General features: G+C 46.7%; 1 protein-coding gene across 1 annotated transcript in view; it reads right to left on the bottom strand.

The window, feature by feature from the left end:
- Nucleotides 1–21539, bottom strand: part of LOC144790862 (uncharacterized) — a 580240-nt gene that overhangs the window by 473333 nt on the left and 85368 nt on the right. The window contains exon 2 of the mRNA XM_078665522.1: nucleotides 15809–15911. Coding sequence (XP_078521648.1) covers nucleotides 15809–15911 — 103 coding nt within the window. The remainder of the gene's footprint in view (nucleotides 1–15808; nucleotides 15912–21539) is intronic.

The following is a 21539-nucleotide window of genomic DNA, read 5'->3' as shown; positions in this document are numbered from 1 at the left end:
TTCTCTATCCTTGGATTGAGCGCTCTTGCCCTAGCAGGATCTTTAAAGATATCTGGCGCGTGCTTGAGGACCCCATTAAGCATTGGCAGAGTTCTGACATTTTTCTCAGAAGTGGGGAAGGTGTCAAGTTTAATGTTTATTGCTTGATTAATTAAAATCATCACAATACCCCCCTACAAAAAATAATAAATGAGTTTCATCTACTCACGCAGCTGGAAATGTCATTGTGCAACGATCATATGACATCTGTGCTATATCTCACATACATTTCAAGTGTATACACTTCTATAAAATCATTCTAAACTATGTTTAGATCAAGATACAGCAAAGAAAGTTAAAATAATGTGCCAATCAATTAAAAGTATGGAGATATGTTACGTGCAATTATGATTGGGGATCGTCTGCTTGCAATAGGCAGCTGTTGACTAATTTCATAAACTTGACTCCTCGGCAAGACAGGATGCTTGAGGAGCCTTCCAACCAGCTTATCACTGCTTGTCTGCTAGAGCGAATGTTCAGGTTGATAAAAATCGTCTTTAGGTACTGTCTCCTTTGGGTTAACATGGCTGGACAGGCGCACAACAAGTGGGCCAAGGTTTCCTTTTGGAATCCGCATAAGCGACAGCGTTCTGAGTTAAAACCTGTCACCCAAGAGGGGGATAGATCCTTGGAGACATGCACCCCCATCCTGAACTTTAAGAAGCACGTCTTTAAATAGGAACTAAAATGGGCAGATAAGTAGGCTTGTGGCTTTGAAGACCTGTATGAGTTCATGACTGTCCATCCATGCCGTCTCTTTGCGGCATTCACTGTTTTGTTAAAGGACGCTCGATCCATCTTGTTGTCCCATGCTGTTTGAACTTCCAAAGTAGCCAAAGATGTACTCAGGTAACTCCCCCAAGAATTTGGCGTTTCGTGCTCGTTCTGTGACCTTACTTCATCCCAGAAAAGTCTATTTAGAGTGTCCTCTTCGGATAACCGGAGGGAGTAGCAGAATTTAATAAAATTGCTCATTGCCCTGTATTTTAGATCCTGAAGCCCAAATTCCAGTCTTACCTGGGCGGGTGCGACACATTTTGGCAAATCAAAAACTGCTTTGTAGATTTTTGACTGCAAATCGTTCTGGAAATGCGAATTTTTGCCGCACCAAGGGACAAGGTCGTGGGACAAACTTGGTTGGATTTGGGCAGCCATAACTTTTAGCAAATGCGAATGATTTGTGCAGTCCAGTTTTCTGCGCAAGGATCTATAAGCATAGATCAGAGACTGGGTCTTTGCTTTGAGGAATATTTTGTGTTCTTTGTGACTAGTGCCCTGCCCGATTATTATGCCCAGATATTTGTATGAACTTTTTTCTTCCACTTGGACCCCTTAACACTCCATTTGAACTTTAATTTCCTACTGTCAACCAGACAAACGATTTTTGTTTTGTCTTTGTTTATCTCGAGCTGTTCCGAGTCCAGGTAGGATGCCAAGTTGTTTATTGATCTTTGTAGTCCCACTGGGGTTTGGCTTAGCAAGACTATGTCGTCTGCATAGTGGAGGATTGCGACTGGCTTGTTGGCCAGTTTCGGGGGGTGGCAATCTGGGTTTTCAAAGTGTCGGGCAATGTCCGATAAATACAGATTGAAAAGGCTTGGGGCCAAGACACAGCCTTGCTTCAGACCACTTTGTATAGGAATTCTTCCAGTGGTGCTCGACCCGTTTCCCAGCTTGACTCTTGTGGGGAAGGTGTCAAACAAGAAATCTTCCTCTATAGGGTCAGTGTGCATATCTACCTTGTGATATTTAGCTGCCCTATCTATAAGCTGGTTAAACATGATTGTGTCATCTGTAGGTGACGGTTTTGTTGGGTATGGGGAAGTATCTGGGATGGGCTGTTGATCGTCATTATCTTGGTCAACCCATGTGTCATCTTGTTGATCAGGATCCCCAGTGTCATCATAATTGTATTAAGGATCTTCCCCATGTACTCTCCCTCATTGTGATCAGAGTGTCTGGGAGAGTAAGGAACGAAAGGCATATCAGGCAGAAAAGGAGGAGGATTGAAAGGCCTTGAGGGGGATGTGCCAAAGTCCTTCTTCTTTGGAGGAACTGGAGGTGTCTTGTGGTAAAGGCCTCTTCTTCCGGTGGTTGACTATGACGTGTCCTGTACCTGGATCGATATATAATTTAGCCTGCTCCTCGGACACTGGATGTGGGTGGAGTAGTTCTTCCTCGACGGTCCGTGGCTTTGGCGTTGAGGGTTTAGGTTTATGAATCTTTTTTGGAGTCTGTGGCTCGGTGTTTTTTGGTGTCGGCGCTTTATTGGGCTCGACAGCTGAATAAGGTCCGATAACTTTTTTCAGTTCGACTCGTTCTTTGTCTTTAGAGTCTTTCTTTAGGTCAGCGGCCTTTTTAGTCTCTGCGGCTTGTTTTGAATCGACCGGGGCTTTTGGTTCAGTACGTTTCTTGTCCGAAGCCTGGTGTTTCTTCGGGTCGATTGTCTTTTTTGTGTTTTCGGCAGCCTTTTTAGGTTCGCCTGTATCAGTTGGATCGGCGACCTTTTTCGGTTGGACGATTTTCCTCGGTTCTGATGTCTTCGGTTCCGATGGCTTTGGTGCCAAGCCTTTTGGTGCTGAGTGTTTTTGCGGCGTTACGCTCTTTGGTGCCGAGGGTTTCGATGCCGATGGTTTGTCGGCATCAACAGTTTTCTTAGGCTGTACACCCTTTGGATCGACGACCTTATTTTTTGTGTCGATGATCTTCGGTCGGGCCGACTCTTTTGGTTGTGCGCCCTTCGGGTCTACCAGTTTTTTCGGTTCGATGACGTTTGGCTGGAGAACTCTTTTTGGCTCGATGACTCTCTTCGGGCCTAGGCCACGTGGAGCCGTTTGTTTGTGCTTCGGAGCCGGGCCGAGAGGTGGGGTCTCCGAAGGAATGTCTCAATCTTGGCTAAGGCCTTTCGGCGATGCTTCGACCGGAGCCTTCTTTGTTGGGCTGAGTGGAGTGGGAGGCTGGGTACTCACAATCTGAGGATGGAGTGGATGCCCATGCGCAATATGGTCCAGTGGAGGAGTCACCTATCTCGTGATACTTCGAAGACTCTTCCAAGACAACAAAGTGCAATCATCCGAACCCAACACTAGGCGGCGATCTATGCAAAGATATGAAATCAGCAGCCCACATGCCTCAAACATAATAATACAGACACTTGTAAAGCACGACAGCTACCTCAAACAGAGGTGTCCCGGCACTAAGCGGACAGTAGTGCAGCATTGGACAGCTCAGGACATACCCTCGGGCCCTCAGTCTGCCCTAAAGAGCCAGGTTTTTACCATTTTCCTAAAGAGGGACTCTGTTTCTATGTTGCAGAAATTACTCGGCAGGGAGTTCCCCAGCTTTGCTGCACTGAGCGTAAAAGATCTGCCCCCCATTTGCGCCTTTTTGAAACGGGGGATGCACAGTAGATTCTGAGAATTGGACCTCCAGGATCTGGACTGTTTGTATCCCTGTAGTCTGTGTTTTAGGTAGCTGGGGTAGCGTCAAGGCCTTAAATTGAATTCTTTTTGTCACAGGGAGCCAGTGAAGTGCTTTTAGATGCGGAGAGACATGTTCGCGGAAAGGCACTCACCTGATTAGTCTCGCAGCCGCATTTTGCACTATCTGCAGGCACCTAATCAGGTACTCAGGCTGACCCAAATAGAGGCTATTTGCATAGTCCAGCCTGGATGTCACTAAGGCATGTACTATGCTTTTCCGACACTCCTCTGGCAATAGATGTAAACATTTCTTCAGATTCCTCAGTTAACAGAAGTTCAGCCTCCCACTTCACACACAGATTTTTTATACAGTCTGCCCGTGAGGGTGGGGGACCTATTTCAGTAGGCCACCAGAGATCCGGAGCTGGCGGCGGATCTCTCTCCCGAAGAACAGCACCTCTGTCTTTCCTGTGTTGAGCTTAAGTTTAATGATGTTCATCCACAACGCAATGTCTTTCATGCACCCCTCGAAGCTCTCAAAGGCGACCTCGGTCTGCTCTTTAAAAGTGAGGACCAACTGTGTATCATCCACGTAGGAGATCAATTTTTCGCCCCAATTGGCTATCAGGGTAAACATAGGAGCCAGGTACACATTAAACAGGAGAGGACTTAATGCTGACCCCTGGGGGACTCCACACCAGAGCTGTTTTGGCTTTGATAGAAATGGTTGGAGTGCAACCTTCTGTGTGTGCTTATCTAAGTAGGATTTCAACCATGCCAGAGCCGAGCCTCCAATGCCAATTTCCTGTAGTCTCTCCGACAGCAAGGTATGGTTGATGGTATCAAATGCAGCCGACAGATCCAGGAGCACCAACATCGTGGAGGCCCCTGAATCTGTCGCCTGTCTAACTAGTTAAACCACCTCCAGGAGGGCTGTCTCAGTACTAAATCCCGACCTGAAACCAGATTGGGTATCCTGCAAGATGCCCTCCTTCTCGATGAAGCTAAACAGTAGCGCTGCGCCAATATTTCCAACATTGTAGCTGGCAGCAAAGAGATGGGCCTATAATTGGTCAGATCCCCGGGATCCCCATTCATACTGGGACCCTTTAATTTTTGCAAGTTGACTCACATGTATAGATTAAACAGCTCTGCCCCATACGTAGCCTGTGTAACGCTTTTCATGAAAATACATTTATAAGTGAATAGACACATCTAGTGGATTGATATTGTTGTTGTTATAGTAAATTACTAATCTTTTCCACTTGGCTGCGTAGCAGGCTCTAGTGGTGGGGCGTCTAGCTTCTTTGATAATGTTCATACGGTCAGGGGGAAGGTTAAGGTAACCAAACTCTAAGACTTCAGGAGCCAGATTGCTAGGCTGACCTGTGCTGGGTCCGGGCGCCTCATCTCTCAATGGATCTGGGTTAAGAGGCGTGGGAAGAGGTGTAGTTTTTGATGTGGGAGTACTGATAGTTCCAGCAATGTTGTGTACCACGGTTGTCTCGCCCATGTTGGAGCAACTAGGATAATTGTCTGTGAGTGTTGCTGCAGTTTGCGCACCACCAGTGGAATGAGTGGGAGAGGCAGAAAAGCGTACGCAAATCTGCCTGACCAATTAATTCATATCACATTGCCTTTGGACAGTGGGTGTGGATATCTGGCGGCGAAGCTTGGGCATTTGGCGTTTTCGTGTGTGGCGAAGAGATCTATCTCTGGTTGTTCCCACATATGGAAAAACAGTTTAGGAACTTGCAGATGAAGTTCCCACTCATGAATCTGTTGTGTTTGACGACTTAACAGGTCTGCTATATTGTTCTGGACTCCTGGAACATGTTGGGCTAGGAGAGAAATATTCTGGGGAATAGCCCATCTCCATATGTGTTGTGCTAATTGGGAGAGTTATAGGGAGTGTGTCCTGCCTTGTTTATGTATGTAGTACAATCCTGTCATGTTGTCCGTGTGGACTAGGACAGCTTTGCCTGATATTTGTTTCTGGAATGCCTTTAGGGCCAGGAATATGGCTAGTAACTCCAGGTGGGTAACTTTTGTTGAGGAGTCCACCTGCCCTGCATTGTGTGATGCAATAGATAAGCTCCCCAGCCGGAGAGCGATGAGTCCGCTGTCAAGACAATCTGCGGAACTGGCTCTATGAACGGTTGGCCTTTGGAAAGGTTTTTGGTGTTCCACCTCTGCAGAGAGTGACGAGTGCGACCGTCTACCAACACCAGATCAGTTAGCTGACCTTGAGCCTGGTTCCATTGGTGTGCTAGGCACTCTTGTAGAGGACGCATCTTGAGTCTTGCGTGAGGCACTATGAATATGCAAGAGGCCATCATCCCTATGAGCTGCATGAACACTCGAGCTGGAAGAGAGTGTTGAGGCTTGAATTTGGTTATGAGGGTTGGCATACTTGCTATCCTGGCTGGACTGGGATAAGCTAGTGCTTTTGAGCTGTCTACTGTGGCACCTAGGTATTGTTGTATGCGGGACGGTTGTAGATGAGACTTTGTGTGATTTACTGTGAACCCCAAATTGGTAAGTAGTTGAATAGTGGCGTGAGTGTGATTTACACACTGACTGTATGAGCTAGCTTTTATTAGACAGCCGTCCCGATATGGGAAGACGTGAATGTGTTGTCTTCTGAAATGAGCTGCAACTACCGCCAGGCACTTTGTGAATACTCGGGTGCTGTGGTGACTCCGAATGGGAGTACTTTACATTGGTAGTGTTGACCGTCCACTACAAACCTGAGGTATTTCCTGTGAGATGTGTGAATGGGAATATGAAAGGCAAGGAAGTCACCTTGTGAGAGAAGGGTAAGAACCTGCTGAAGTGTGGCCATGTGGAAATGGTCTGATTGTATGTACAGGTTTAGGGGTCTGAGGTCTAGAATAGGTCTCAGAGAGCTGTCCTTTTTTGGTATGAGAAAATACAGGGAGTAAACTCCTGTGTTTTGTTGGTGCAGGGGAACTGGTTCTATTGCACTCTTTTGTAGTAGGGCGATGACTTCCTGCTTGAGCAGCAATAAATGTTCTAACGGCATTGGACGCTGTTTGGGTGGTATATTGGGGGGGGGTAGAGGTAAGTTCCAGACAGTAACCTGAAAGAACGATTTGTCTCACCCACCTGTCTGTGGTAATGTTGTTCCAGACAGGAAGGAACTGCTGTATTCTTCCCCCGACCAGAGTGGAATGGTCCAGGGGGAGCGGAGGGAAGTCATTGGGTAGGGGTAGAGGCAGACCGGGTATTGTTGGTCTTGCCTCTACCTTTGTTATTGTTACTCTGTAGCCTCCTCTCTGGTAACCTCTGGTGAATGTAGACTGGATGGGAGCCTTGTAAGAGGTGGAGGGGTTGTCAGAGGAGTAGCCTCTGGAGGTGTAGAAGGAGCGATGAAAAGAACGCCTGGGAGCTTGCAATTGCAATGCTCCCATTGATTTGGCAGTGTCTGTCTGTGTCTTTTTTCATTTTTTCCAAGTGATGAGTCAACATTAGGCCCAAATAAGTGTTCCTGGTCGAATGGTTGGTTTAATATAGAAGTTTGTACTTCAGGTTTAAACCCAGAAATGCGTAGCCAAGCATGTCTATGCAGAAGGACACTTGTGTTGATGGCTCTGGAAGCTGTATCTACTGCGTCCAGAGCACACCGAATGGAGGTGTTAGTGATGATTTTTCCCTCCTGTATAAGGACATTGGCCCTGTTTTTATATTTGACTGGGAGGTGTTGTAATAGGCCAAATGCTAGCTGCTTGGGATGCAGTTCTTTTGCCAGAGGCATCCAAGAGTTTGGGCTCTTTATCAGGGGGTGGGGCGTCTCCTGATGTCTGAGAATTTGCCCTTTTCCTAGCATTGGAGACTACTAGGGAATCTAAAGGTACAGGGCCCTTCTGGAACGTTGACGCCCTCTTGGAAGATGTTGTCGGGAAGGGATGTCGACGAGCGAGCCATTGTTCTTCGAGCTCGACGATTCCGAATGGTCTTTTGGAGCGGAAAGAAGCACAACCTGCACAGTCTCTGGACTCGTGCTCCGGTGAAAGGAAGAGGTTATACACCTCATGCAGATTGGTGTGGGGAAACTTCGACCCACATTGAGGACACTTCTTGAATGGAGTCCTTTCCATGAGGCAGATGCTAAGGCCCAGGTAGGCATGAAGGCCCTCGTCGACGATCGGAATCGAGGACTTCGACGTTGGAGAGATGCGCAACTACTGGGGTTCCCGTTCGACAGCAATACTGTAGAAAGGGTGAAGGATTGCGCGTCAAAAGTAGTATCGGTAATGGCACAGAACACATTTTTATTTATTTATTATTTGAAAATTTTATATAGCACTGGCTAGACCCAGAGGTATCAGAGTGCTTTACATGAGTTACAGCGAGTTACAGGTTACATAGTTACATCACTTAAATCAGAGTCACAGGGGGAGTAGGAGGGGGAGGGAGGGAATACACAATGGGAAAAACAAGGAAAACAATGTCAGATGTCCGACTGGGTAGGTGACGGCCGAAGGGGTGAAACCAGGGCCAGACTCCTCTTTAGCTGCATGTGACAGCTCCACCGGGCATCGGTCAAGGTTGCTCATGCATCGAGGTGAGTACAAACAGTTTTGATGCCCATGGGGCGTCGACAAAGGTCCAACAGAAGTTCAAAGGACATTATATATGAGTTATATATAGTGCAGGCTAGACCCGTAGGTATCAGAGCACTTTACATTAGGCTACACAATGTTACAGAGAATGAAAACAAATACACATTACATCAAAAATTAAGCAACAAATTGGGAGAAGAAAGAAAGGTGAGACAAATAGAGAGGAGGGGGAGGGGGAAGTGTGAAGGGGAGAATGAGGGAAAAGATGGCAGGAGAGACGAAAAGACGGCAGGAGAGACGAAAGGAAGTCTGCCCAAAGACCGACTGGGTAGGTGACGTCCGAGGAGGGAATCCACAGTCCATCACCCCAATAGCTAAACAGGTAGCTCTTTCGGGCATCCGTCAGATAGCTAGGTCTCAACTGACGAGGGAAAGTTCACAGAAGAAAGTCAAGTGGATGGACAGGGTGGGAACTATGAGCAAGGACGGGTGAGAGCTAAAGTCAATAGCAGGAAAGAGGAGAACAGTAGAGAGGAGGGGGGTAGGGGGTATGGTGATGAGGAGAAGGGAGAAAGGTCCAGAAGAGAGATGCAGGAGAGTTTGGCCAAAGACCAACTGGGTAGGTGATGGTCAAAGAGGGAAATCCATAGCCCATCTCCCCTTTAGGTCAGTCAAAATGTCTCAGTCTCTGCTGCCGATGGAAAGATCTCCGAGTCAAGTGTCATGGAGGGTGAGCGGGATCGGGTGAGGGCTAAATCACTCTCCTGGTTGCGTTCAAGCGTGAGGGGTCGCTGCCACCGGTGGACCCCTCTCAGGTGCTGGTGGGCTTTACTCCCCGTAGACAGGTCCTGGTGTCCACGCCCCCCCAGGCTCCCACGTTGCTGTTATGGGTGCTCCATGACAGCCCCCGTGGATTTCTATGGTGCCACAGGCTGGGATTGGTGCGCCGCCATCTTAAGGCCAGGTATCAGCAGGTTCTGGTATGTGTGCAGCAGCTTTCAGCAAGGGAAGGGGAGACTCACTGCTCCTTACACATCCGAGCCGATGGAGGAAAAAAACAATCTGAAGATGGAGCCGATGCCCATGCGCACTATCATCCAAAGGAGGAGTCACCTATCTTGTGACTTCCACAGACTTCTCCAAGACAAAAACAAGTGCAAACCTCTGGGCCCAAACACCAAATGGCGATCTATGCATAGTGTGTGATCTGCAGCTCATATGCCTCGAACATTATGTTTCTGACTGCGTGAGCAGGTAATGGTGGAGAAGCTAGGTGGGGCATAGGAGAGAGGTACAGTAGCAGAGGCACAGTACAATTTCCAATTCAGTCCTGTAGTGCCCTTTTGTACTAGTCTTCTCCCAGCCACACATGCATTTCTGCACCTTGGTTAAGCCCCAAGGTCACTGTTTTGTATTTCAGGATGAGTTCACTTTCTTGTTTTCTGACTGCAGGAGGGTATGAAAAGACTGGCATTGCCCCTATAGTAATGGAGGTCTGAAACAGAGGTCAACAGATCCCCAAAGAAGACGACTATAGAGGAGACCAGAACCCTTAGTCAATAGAGAAGGCGGGAGGGAGGGAAGGCAGCAGGAGAATAAAAGAATCTCCTGGTGAAGGTGAATCAAATGGCACCATTTTACAGGAAAGAAAACCCTTGAAGGGAGTCAGCTGTGTTATGGCAATTCTCAAAGGGATGCAACAATGTGAGCACCCGTGACAGAAAAACCAATGGCAATTGAAAGAGGCCAGTGGACCCCACTTGGCAAAGTCCTCACAGAACGGGGAGGCTGGGTGGGCGTTAAGGAATCTGCGGCTAGACAACGTCTCTACCAGATAAATTGTTACCGAAGGTAAGTAACTCGTACATCTGCTAGAGATATCTACCCACAGATTCCTTAACTTAGAATAGATACCACAGCCATAACCCAAGGAGAGGTGGGTCTGCGATAGAACAACAGAAAGCGCCAAGCCTATGATCCGGCAACAGAGTGACGGACAATGGGCGAGGCTGTAGCGGAACAGCCAGACAGCAAACCAAGTAGCTCAGAAGAGCAGAAATAACAGGATGGCAGACATCCTAAAAATGCCAGAATGGCGCTACACCATACCCATATAAAAATGACAGGTAGAACTGCATGAGCCATATACCAGAACAAGAAAGAGAAAGAGAGAGAGGAAGAAGGACCACTCTCCGCTTAATGGTGCACCATGAGTACACCGACCCAAGGTTGAAAAGAACCTAAGAGATTCAACCAGAGCCTAACAGACTATCCTATAGAAGGAAGGCTGAAGGAGCTGGTGCCAAGAGCCCAAGGGCAAGAGCTGGAAACTTAAAAGTAATGCGTTGAGAATAGCAAGCGGGACAAGAAACATGCCAAGTGCACACCCCATCCCCAAAAAGGGGAAACAGGGGTGAACAGCAGCAATTTAAATCCCGCTGAAGCAGGGCACCATATAGACATGCAGCAGGCAAGCGGCCATAGAGACCTCAAGTGGCGTACACAAGAAAGCATAAGAGTGCCTAACTGGGCAGTATGAAACCAAAGTGAGAAACAACCCACGAATATAGACCTGCAGGGAGTACCCAGGGACCACCGCCAGCAGAAGAGTTGTCCCGCAGGCGTAGCTTTTACAATAGTAGGGTGATAATGTGGAAAGAGGCATATCCGAAGGAAGTGGCTACAGAAAACACCAAGGTACAGAATCGTGGGAAGAGTCTCAGAATCCAAGACCAATGCTCCAGAAAAGGACAAGTAGAGTGTCCAACACCAATAAGGGAGCAGTTGTCAAATTTGGAAATCACCCCAGTAAGTGGGAGCAAGGAGAAACCTTATGGGCAACTTGCAACAAACTCAGAACAGCTCCCTCACACATGGAAATATTGGTCCAGACCTCGCAGCCTCGAAAAGAGGTGGCGACGTAGGAAGAGGAATATCATGGCAACTGGCATTTATACATAAATGTATAAACATATGAATATGTATAGACATAACTAGCCAGGACCATGAAAGATGTCCATACAGGATCATACCTAGTACAGTAAAGGCAGGCGGGAGCCGCTTTAGAAGAGGAGATCATGAAACCTCCCAAGGAGGTGGAACAGGCAACAGGCAGGATAACCCATGGCGTATAGAAGATGGCACCAGGGAGAAACAGAAAACACCGTACAACGGACCACCAAGCGACGCATGGAGCCCACAGGTTCTCCAGGCCCAGGTGAGTTAAGCAGAGCTATATAATACCATACAAGTACCCCACATGAAGTATGCACACCCCAAACAACGGGGAACACCTCTTAGGGCAATAAAGCCAAACCAAAAGAGTGCAGTAACAAACTGAACCCATGAACATGAGTTCCGAGCCCTATAACATTACTCTGCTGAGCCACCGGCTCAATACCACAGTCAGAGGACCAGACACAGCAACCTGTGGAACACTGCCACAGCAGGCCAACAGTCAGCTCAAAGCAAAACGCATCCAAAGGATGCCAATAAAAGGGTAATTACCCTTGACCACAGAAAAAGAAGACGTAAGGCTCACTACCCATGTTAAACACAGAGAGCATCTAAAGGATGCTAATGAAAAAGTACCACCAGGTTCGACAGGCCTAAGAAGACCAAAGTGGGAGGACGAAAGCCCGCAAGGAGCCGGTGAATGCCGATTCGGCGTGAGCATCAAACAGCAAAACCCCATCAAAGGGTAAGTCAACCACTTGCTCCCGGATATTTTCAGGGAAAACTCTATCTTGCAACCAAGCCTGACACCCTAAGGCAACAGAACCATCCATAGCCCGGCCTAAAGAATCTGCAGTATCCAAGGCTGAGCGGATTGTGAATTCGGCAAGGTCATGGCCATCCCAAAGGAGATGAAGGAGGTCGACACAAGCCCCTTTAGAGGTGGCAGAAAGCAAAGACTCTGCAGAGTCCCGCAGGGCAGAGGTAGCGTGATCCAAACCACACACTGTATTTAAAGACCACAGGGCTGCACTAGTGGCTGCAAAAATGTTCCTACCCCATGACTTAAGCCATCTGGTCTACCGAGAGGGAGGAAGCGTTAGTGGGGGCAGGGAAGGAAAGTCAGCCTGTAAAACAAACCCCTGTGCATCAGGGTGCACAAGAAGATAATCAGGATCACGTGGAGCTGAACGATGGCGGTGCAAAACTGAATGAGCCACCGGTTCACCTGAAGCAGGACGAACCCAGGTAACCAAAAGGGCATCATAAAGGCAAGCCTCAAAGGGGAGAAGCGGCTCCACATTCCCAGACCCACAGTGAATTACCTCAAGCAAGGGGTCCACAGACAAGAGGGCAGAAGGGTGTTGCATGTTTAAAATGCGAGTGGCCAATGAAACCACTCTCAGAAAAGGTGTACTAGCCTCGGTAGCCCTCCGCGGAGGGGACAACAGCTCATCAGTGAGGGAGGGCTGCAAGCTGACCCACTGATGAGCGAACCCACAGCGAATCCGTCGGGGATCCCACAAGAAGCAGAGGCCCCGAGGACGCCCCAGGAAAGGTAGAGGACCCAAGGGAGGCCTGCAAAGCCGCAGCATATGCCTCCATTGGGACCAGGCACGGAAAGGGGGATAGAGGTGGGGCGACTGTCGGGAACGCATGTCCGGAATGTTCTGGGAACCAGTGCCCCTGACAAAAGAAGAAAGGGGGGTCGAAGACCTCGGTGACATGCGCCTCAACTTACCAAGTGGTGAACAACGCCCCGGGCCCTAGAGGGCGATCGACGGCAGAACCGGACAGTAGAGGGACCTGCTAGCGATGAAGAGGCTGGGGGACGAGACGACTCAGACCGGGACAGCTGTGCCGAGAGAAGCTTCATACAGCACTCCCGCCAAGACTTCGGCTTCAGGCATTGGTAGGCTTCGCAGTCCGTGGAGTCATGGTGCCCGCCTAGACACCACATACAAATAAGATGCGGGTCCGTCGCGGACATCTGCCGCGAACAGGAATTACAAGTTTTAAAGCCCGAAGGCATCGCACACTGTTCCTGATGTGTAGCGTCCAAAAGGAGGCCTGAAAACAGGCCAGAGAAACCATTCACTCCGGATCCGCGTTGCACGCGGAAAGGAAGAAAACTGACGTCAGCATGCCGGGAGGGACTTATATGACCTCGCTGACGTCACGTACGTGGACGACTTCAGGGCGGGGTCGTGTGGCATCGTCCCCCGGCGTGCAGAGTTGCTGCTGCTCCAAAAAAAAAAACTTCTGGGTCCAGTCTGATGCCTGGGAATATTCTAAGTTAAGGAATCTGCGGCTAGATGTCTCTATCAGATATTACTGACTATGATGTAGGAGGACTTAATGCAAAACTGAACACAGCATGTTACCCCGATGAAGAAGGAGATCCCAAAGGAAAGACAACACAGCAGCAAGCGAAAAGATGAGAAACAGGAGAAAAACAACTGTCTTGAAATGCAGCAACATGGGCTAACTAAGCGGCACATACACAGGCTAACTAAGAGACTACAATACCGGCATTCAGAAAGGGCAAACCAAGGCATGAAACGGGAGACCAGCTGAGCATGGTAGCAAATGGGGAGCTGGCACATGGACCTGCTTCTTGCCCCAGGCCCAGTTGCTCTTTCTGCCATCTGGGGGTGTGGATCTGGGTATACACTCCAATCTGCCCCCCAGAGGGGGGGGTGGGGGGCAGAGAGTCCACTAGACATAAGGGATAGGTGAAGGGCAGTATTTTTTATGGAATCGGGCACCCCATGTGCATGGGCTTGTGTTCAACCCCATAGCCTTCCTGCCCCCCCGGGGCAGATTTGGAGAGTTTACCCAAATATGCCCCGGGGGCGGAAAGCCCAGTAGAAAGCCAGGGAAGCTATAGTTCAAAGAAACAAAGGTGTGAGGGTGACCCACCCCAGAAAGTGCTTAACAGTCTCCCCCCCCCCTCAAGTCAAAGGAACTGTATGGGAAATGGAGGAATATTGCAGTGGGAATTCCTCCCCCAGATATGTTTTCCCCAACACCTGAAAAGGCCAAGGGTAATGAGCCTTCTGTTATCGCTGTAACCAGAGCCATAGCAGAAATTTGTGTGGACAGTATTGGCATTATTCCTGTGGGAAAAAGTGACTGTACAACAGTGCTAAAGATTACTGGAACAAATAATAGTAGTTTTTTGTCCTCACACAATACCTATTTTATCTGTGGAAACAAGGGTTACTATCACCTACCAATCAGTTGGTCTGGCATCTGTTTTGTGTCTTTCTTACTTCCCCCTGTGTTGTTAACACCTGCCTCTTATAACAAAGACCTGAAATTATTTAATGACATCTCTTTAAGTAGGTTCAAACGGACGATACATAGTGATGAAGTAGATCAGACCGATACAGCCTTGCAGCAATATGTAGATTTTAATTTTGGACTCTTTTTCTTCATTGGTGCAGCCCTAAACAGTAGAAAGATTAGACGCCTGACCCAAGTAGTAGAAGCAGTAACTAATCAGACAGCAATAGCTCTAGGAAATATTACAGGACTCCAGATTACAAGAATTGTAACTCTTTAAAATAGAATGGTGCTTGATGTCGTGCTCGCTGATCGTGGTGGAGCATGCCGCATCATTGGTAGTAGCTGCTGCGTGTTCATACCTGACCACGCCCCTTCTGTCTATAACACCATTTCATAACTACATAAAATAGCTGCAGAAATACATCAAGACCAAGGAACCTGGTCCTGGTCTGACTGGTTACGGGCACTTATCTCCACTCGAAGTTGGAAATTGATAATGGGGATAGTAATCATAGGAGCCATCTTTCTCACCTGCTGTTGCTGCATTCAATGTGCCCCCCACAATATGTACAGCCTGTATAGCCATTTGTAATAGTATTAAACCTTCCCCAGTCATTGTTCATGAATTCAATAGAGAAATGATTATGCACACTGAAATTCATGACCTAACGAATATTAATGTACAAGATTAATACATGTACCCCTTAGAATAGATTCAGCACAGCTGAAAAGGAAGGACTGTGAAAATGTAAAATCTGAATTTCTCATTTTTTAATTAAGCTGTGCATCATCCATTTTTACCCCTGTCCTGTTTTCAGCCTGGCTCTATCCTTGACACCGCACCTGCATCAACATTGGTAAAGAATCCAGATTGAGACATTGTAGGCTGCGTAAACATACAAAGTCAGCGCAAAAGAACAGCTGATGTCTGCACTGGGTTTTGTGTGTTTGTTAAAAAATGGTAAGCCTAGGATAAAGGTTGCTCAGATAGCCTATCATGTTGTGCAGGTTCAGGACACGACAGGTACACAAGATACCAAGATTGTTGATTCTGACCGATTGTCTCATTTGTGTGTTTTTCCCGAAGCTCTATTTACCTCTGGGTGTCCCTTGTTTGTGATCTCTTGCTATAAAAACCCATGTAACCATCGTTCAGTGTGCTCTCTCCTTGGGTATCTTGATGGTACTTGTCGGATGGAGACCCATTCATGAATGCCTAAATATTTGACCTATGGTTAGACTTCTCTCCAGTGAGTCCTCTTCATTTTGGTAAGAACCCATGGACGAAGTGGTGACCCTGCACCAGCAGATTAAAATGAATCTGCTCCACATGCATCCCTCAGATGTGATGGCTTTCCCAGCACAAGTGTCTGCAAAGTAGATAATCACTAATTTCAGTCCCACACACAGTTGAGAAAAGTGTGCCTGAAAACATTTTGATTACGCACACAGAGAAAAATAATGAGAACATTGTTCACAAGGGACAAAAGTTATAGCCCACAGTTTTATTCTTACTTATCTCTAAATTCCGGTGTCAGATATAAGCACTGCAGCAAGGAATTTAGGAAGCAGGTGTTTCCTTCATTCGGCAAACCAATGTAGGCATTAAAGGAGAAAACTGTAGAAAGAATAAACACAAGATAACCGTAAAATATTAAAATGCTATTCAAATAACGTACCTTTAAAAATAAAGTGAAAGTACTGGATCAAAAAACTAAAATTCACACATGAGATTTTAGGCTAACAATTATTTCTGGCTTGAAGAAACTGCCTGGATAGCATCATTCTGTTATGTCTTATGTGTGGAGTCCAGAACCTGGAGCCTGAGCTTACACCATGTTCTAGCTTCTAGCTCTTCAGCCTGTGTTCTGTTAATGCCAGTTGCTGTTTGACTGGCTTAGGGACAGCTGAGTCACGTTGTAGATGGACTTACCTTTAATAAACATTTAGTTTATTATTGTTCCCGGTGTCCTGCCATTTGAAGAAAGTCAGCACAAAATCTTGGCGATGAGTTTGCCAGTCACCATCTGCAACGAGTTAATCGCAGCTGCAAACCCACGACAACGTCTGAAGGATTTGTTACCTTAAAAAATATATTCCAGCATCCTGGAAGGGGAGTATTTTGGTTCCGTTGTTTAAAAAGGGCGATAGGAACTTACCTATCAATTATCGCCAAATAGCTCTCCTAGACGCTATTGGGAAAGTGTTTTGTAAATGTCTACTATCACTAATTAATGATTGGGTGGCGTTAAAACAAATCTTACCCTTAGAACAAGTAGGCTTTCGTAAGGGCCACGGAACGCTGGACAATCTTTCCGCTCTTCAGACAATTACAGATAAATATGTAGGGGTACGTGGCGGAAGAGTCTATGTGGCCTTTATAGACTTCTCCACAGCATTTGACAAAGTTGACCGTCCACTGCTGTGGAGAAAGCTCTCGGCTATGGGAATGCCGCCGTATCTATTAGATATGATTCAGCTGCTACATACAGACACCTGGTGCCAGGTTTTGCAAGGAGGAGACAGGGGGCTTTCTAAGGTTATTCCTTCATGCAATGGTCTTAAGCAAGGTTGTTTACTTGCCCCGTTACTCTTTTCGTTATATATTGCTGATTTACCTGCTTCTCTTTCCTCTTGTGATGGTATAGCTCCAATTTTGGGCGGAAAACACATCTCATGTATGTTATATGCGGATGATATCATAATAATGGATCTTATGCCCAAAGGTCTTGCTAAACGCCTCCTTGCTCTACATCAGTATGCAGTTGTTCATTTCCTAAAAATTAATGCATGTAAGAGTAAAATTATGTGCATCACAGGCCGGAAAAAACATAAATTTAGGAACTTTACCTGGTCTGTGGGAGATGACAAACTGGAGGTTGTAAAGAATTACGTTTTTCTTGGAAAAGTAATTTGTGATAATTTAAGTGCTAAACCCCACACCGATAACAGTGCCCGGAAGGCATTAGCCCAAGGAAGAAGCTTAAATTCACTGTATTCGGCACTGGGAAAAAGGCATTTCTCACATTTACTGGAGGTCTTTAGGGCAAAGGTCCCATCCACCCTTCTATATGGTTTAGAATTAATTGATATTAAGCACTGGGATTTTTTAAATAAGGTGGAGGGGAAATTGCTAAGAAGTATATCTTCTGTCAATTCTGCCTGCTCCGTGGCAGCTTGCAGACTTGAGTTTGGTTTGCGCAGCAGCTGGGTGCAGGGCCTGGCAGCTGTGGTGCGCTGGGTCGCAAGCATAGCCAGAGGAGAAGAGGGGACTATGAGGTTCCTCCTAAGGACTGAACTACTGGGAGGTCTAGGGGAACACTCCTTGATTGTTAGCAACTTTAGAAAGGCTGTATCCCTCTTGCAGTTGGAAGAGAGTCTCTATCTGTATCCCAGTTAAAGTCTGTCCTGAAAGAAGCCACTTGGGACCTTAGCTATAGACTAGACTTTACTGCTATTTTCGATAAGAAGGGTGTTAATCTTCTTACTGATTCATTCGCAAGGAAATCCGCCCAACCCTACGCTACTTGGAACTTATCTCATGGTATCCGGAGATTCTGGTTTTTACTGAGACAAGATTTGTTACCCCTAAATAATCTTTTGTTTAAATGGCATGGAGTATCTGCAATCTGCAATTTTTGTCATCATTCCATTCAAGATCGAATACATGTACTTTTTATATGCCCAGCGCTGCGCCCTTATCGCAGCAAATGGCTAAGACAAATATGCTTGCAAATGGGTATTCTAAATGTGAATTCTTTTATGAGTGCTTTATATAATCCCCCTAATGAGAGATTTTGTTTCTATATCTTTAATTTTTGTAAATGTTTTTTAGAAATCTTTTGAAGATCGGCATGCTTAATAATGTGTCACTTTGTGTTCTAGTAATTGTAATTGCTATGATTTGTCTACTTTTGCTGTGAATGGTATTTTTGTATTGTACTTTTTCTTTATGTGGACCTCTAAGGAGTTCCAAAGCATAATAAAGATTGAAATTGAAATTGACAGCTGAGTCACGTTGTAGATGGACTTACCTTTAATAAACATTTAGTTTATTATTGTTCCCGGTGTCCTGCCATTTGAAGAAAGTCAGCACAAAATCTTGGCGATGAGTTTGCCAGTCACCATCTGCAACGAGTTAATCGCAGCTGCAAACCCACGACAACGTCTGAAGGACAAACTGCGCCCATCATTTTGAGGAGCAGGTGGTTCGGACCCGTGGTGGTATTTCAGATGACCCTTCCTGCACAAAAACAATTCTGCCAACAACACAGATACCCTTGGACCAAGAACAGGGCAGGCCAGTTTCCTATGCCAGACCACATCTCACAGCCATTTGCTTATTTACTAAACTAAGATTTGAGTGGGATGTCACAACAGTTTTTTGGTGAGGAAGGCATTAGCTGATGGTCAAGCCTGGGAGGCATCTTTAAAGATGGTAGGAGACTTGTCGCCGCTCCTATTTGCAATAGTTATAGAGGCACTGGTGGCCTGGCTGTGCCAACACCACTAGTACAGGGAAATATCCTTCATGGCAGGAGGATTTTGCTGTCGCTGTATGCCGATGACGTGACCTTTACATTCATGATCAAAAGATAAATACTCCTCCGATTGTCTGAGAAGTGATTCGCTTTTGTGGCCACTCTGGCATCTCAATCAACTGGTCCAAAACAGTCATTTCCCCCACTTACCTCAGAGACAGACCCTTTGATTCAGAGACCCCACTCCAATGGCCATCGGACCCAGTCTGCTATTTGGGGGTCTGCCTTACCAGAAATGTGACCGAACTCTGGAGGGTGAGCTATGGCGAAACAGTGAATTGGCTGGAGGAGTGGATCCCAATCTGTTCCCGAATCACTTTATACGTAGTGGGCAGGATTGTCATGGTCGTCCTCTCCAAGTCACTATACCTGTTTATAAATATACCCATCCCTCTCACTAGACATTTCCTCTGCTGACTTTGAAACTTAATTGCTCTGGTATGGGCTAGCAGGCAGCCTAGAGTTGCATGGAAAACATTGACCCTTTTACTCTCGCAGGGCGGCTTGGGTACCCCCAATATGGAATTATATTTTAACTGTTCGCAGTCCCAGTTAGCCCATTTCTGGCTTCATCCCATGCTCTTCCAACCACATACTGCTGTAGAGGCAGACAGTGTAGCTCCCTGATTTTGGCAGCTGCCCTATATATACCAGCTAGAAGTCCCAGGCGTGTCATGGGCACAGTAACGTGCATGCTGTGGGCATGAGATGGCTTGAGGTGCCATACCTGGCACCAACAATTCTATGCGGCAAGCATTCCACTGGCTGGCTACCCTCTCCTCCCAGTGCTGCAGGATGGGGAGTCCTCCCAAAGAGCCTGCTGCCTGGGTGTTGAAAGATTTGGAAACTTGTACCCAGAGGAGTAGTTCACCCAACTACACAGCATTATAGACAACCCCTTTCACACATTGTGATTTGATCACTGCTTGGGAATCAGCACTAAGCAAGCTCAGAACCATCTTAGTGGATCATCAACAGCATTATAATAGCACTAGGAGACCAAATCACAACTATTGGGATTCAAGGGAGCTACTGGCCTAAAGGAAAACCCTAGATCAGGAAGCCAAGAGACTGAAAAAGTCTGAAGATAGCAAGGGTCACACAAAGATATTGAAGGTACTGAGGAAGGCATTTAAAAAAATCTCTATGCGATGGGAAGAGAAGTGCAAAGGATTCTAAATGGTGAGACCTTTTTCAAGTATGTAAATGTAAAAATCAATAGGCTTTCTGGCATTTATTTTAATAATGACATGGAAAAAGATAGAAATTTCGCAGTGGGAAATATGGTCGATCAAACCTCATGGGTGGGTTTCATAAAGGATCTTTACTATTCACAGGATGTAGTGTCTGTCCAGCAAAGTGAGGATTAAAGAAAAACCTCCGATATACTCCCGGCCAGAAATATTCAATTGCATCATCAGATGCCAAGGAGACGGTGTGCCTGGCCAGAATGGCCTTCATGCTGTGATATACAAACAAGACCCAGAGTACTGGGCAGTTGCCCAGCAGAATGTATCCAATTATTGCTTGGCTATTGATTCCATACTAAAATTTTGAAAAGGGTCGATTTTACATCCAATGTATAAATAGGAATATATACTAGTCCTAATAGCTATATACTAATAACCTTAATGGATATTGAAGAAAATGTTTTTGCTATTTTACTCTTAGCTGACTTGGAAGCTTGGACAACTGAGGACAAATTAATTCATTACAATCAAACAGTCTTCCCAGCAAAATCCAGCACCGTGGATAACGTGATCTGCATGGCTTTGTTAGTACAGTTCCCGAAAAAACAGCTACGCTCCTCTTGCTTTTTCGATTTTTCTAAAGCATTTGATCATGTCAATAAGACCTTGCTATGGAGGAAGTTCGTTGTCTGGAATAATCTGGGCACTGTGCTGCGTGCTACTCAACTTCACACACTTTCAGAGTTTGAGCACACAAATAGGTGTCTGAAGCAAGGTTGTAAATGTAAATGTGGGTGTACTTGTAAAGCGCACTGCGACTCCAGGGAGTATCCTGGCGCTGAAGACCGCTGGGGAACCCGTCCTGGTTTTCCCTGTGAGATGTTCCCTTTCTGGGTATCTCCAAGGTGAAACCAGGCATCCCCGGCGTCTGTGGGGGGCCGTTGTAGAAATGAGGCAAGCTTAATGCCCAGAGTTGCTGAGTGTGTTCCCTGGTTAGAGTAGGCACCGAGGCGAGAATTATCGAGTCCGTTTTGACCCTGGTCCACGACCCTGCCGCGTCGGGAATTGAACCCTGGCCCAGGGCCGTTCTCTGCTTACGGCTGTGTGGGGGGCGTGGATTGACGCCGCGGTGGATGGCGGCACAGATGTAGGGCTTCTCGGGATGCAGCAGACTGGCCGCACATCAAAGCCTACAACCTCTCCGTGAGACAGGCAGCTTTGCTCAAGAAGATCTCCTGATACCCGGGGCTCAGTTTCAAAGCTCTCCCTGCAACGACCACACTGTTTCGCCTCATGACGCATCTTCCAACTGTCCTGCAGATACCACGACCGGCATCTTGGGCGCAATTTTTTCACGGCATTCATTCACCGGAGGAAGGTAGCGCTACCCTTCAGTTCTGATTTTTTTTTTCTTTTTTTATACACAAAATTACTTTTTCATAAGTCCAACAAGGCACTACATACCTAAGAAGTCTGTATTGGCTTGCCCTTTACTTTAACATCTCTTATTCACGC

The sequence above is a fragment of the Lissotriton helveticus genome, chromosome 11, assembly GCF_964261635.1.
Source record: "Lissotriton helveticus chromosome 11, aLisHel1.1, whole genome shotgun sequence".
NCBI lineage: Eukaryota > Metazoa > Chordata > Amphibia > Caudata > Salamandridae > Lissotriton > Lissotriton helveticus.
The sequence above is the reverse complement of the archived record's forward strand: the minus strand, read 5'-3'. Positions and strand labels throughout refer to the sequence as shown.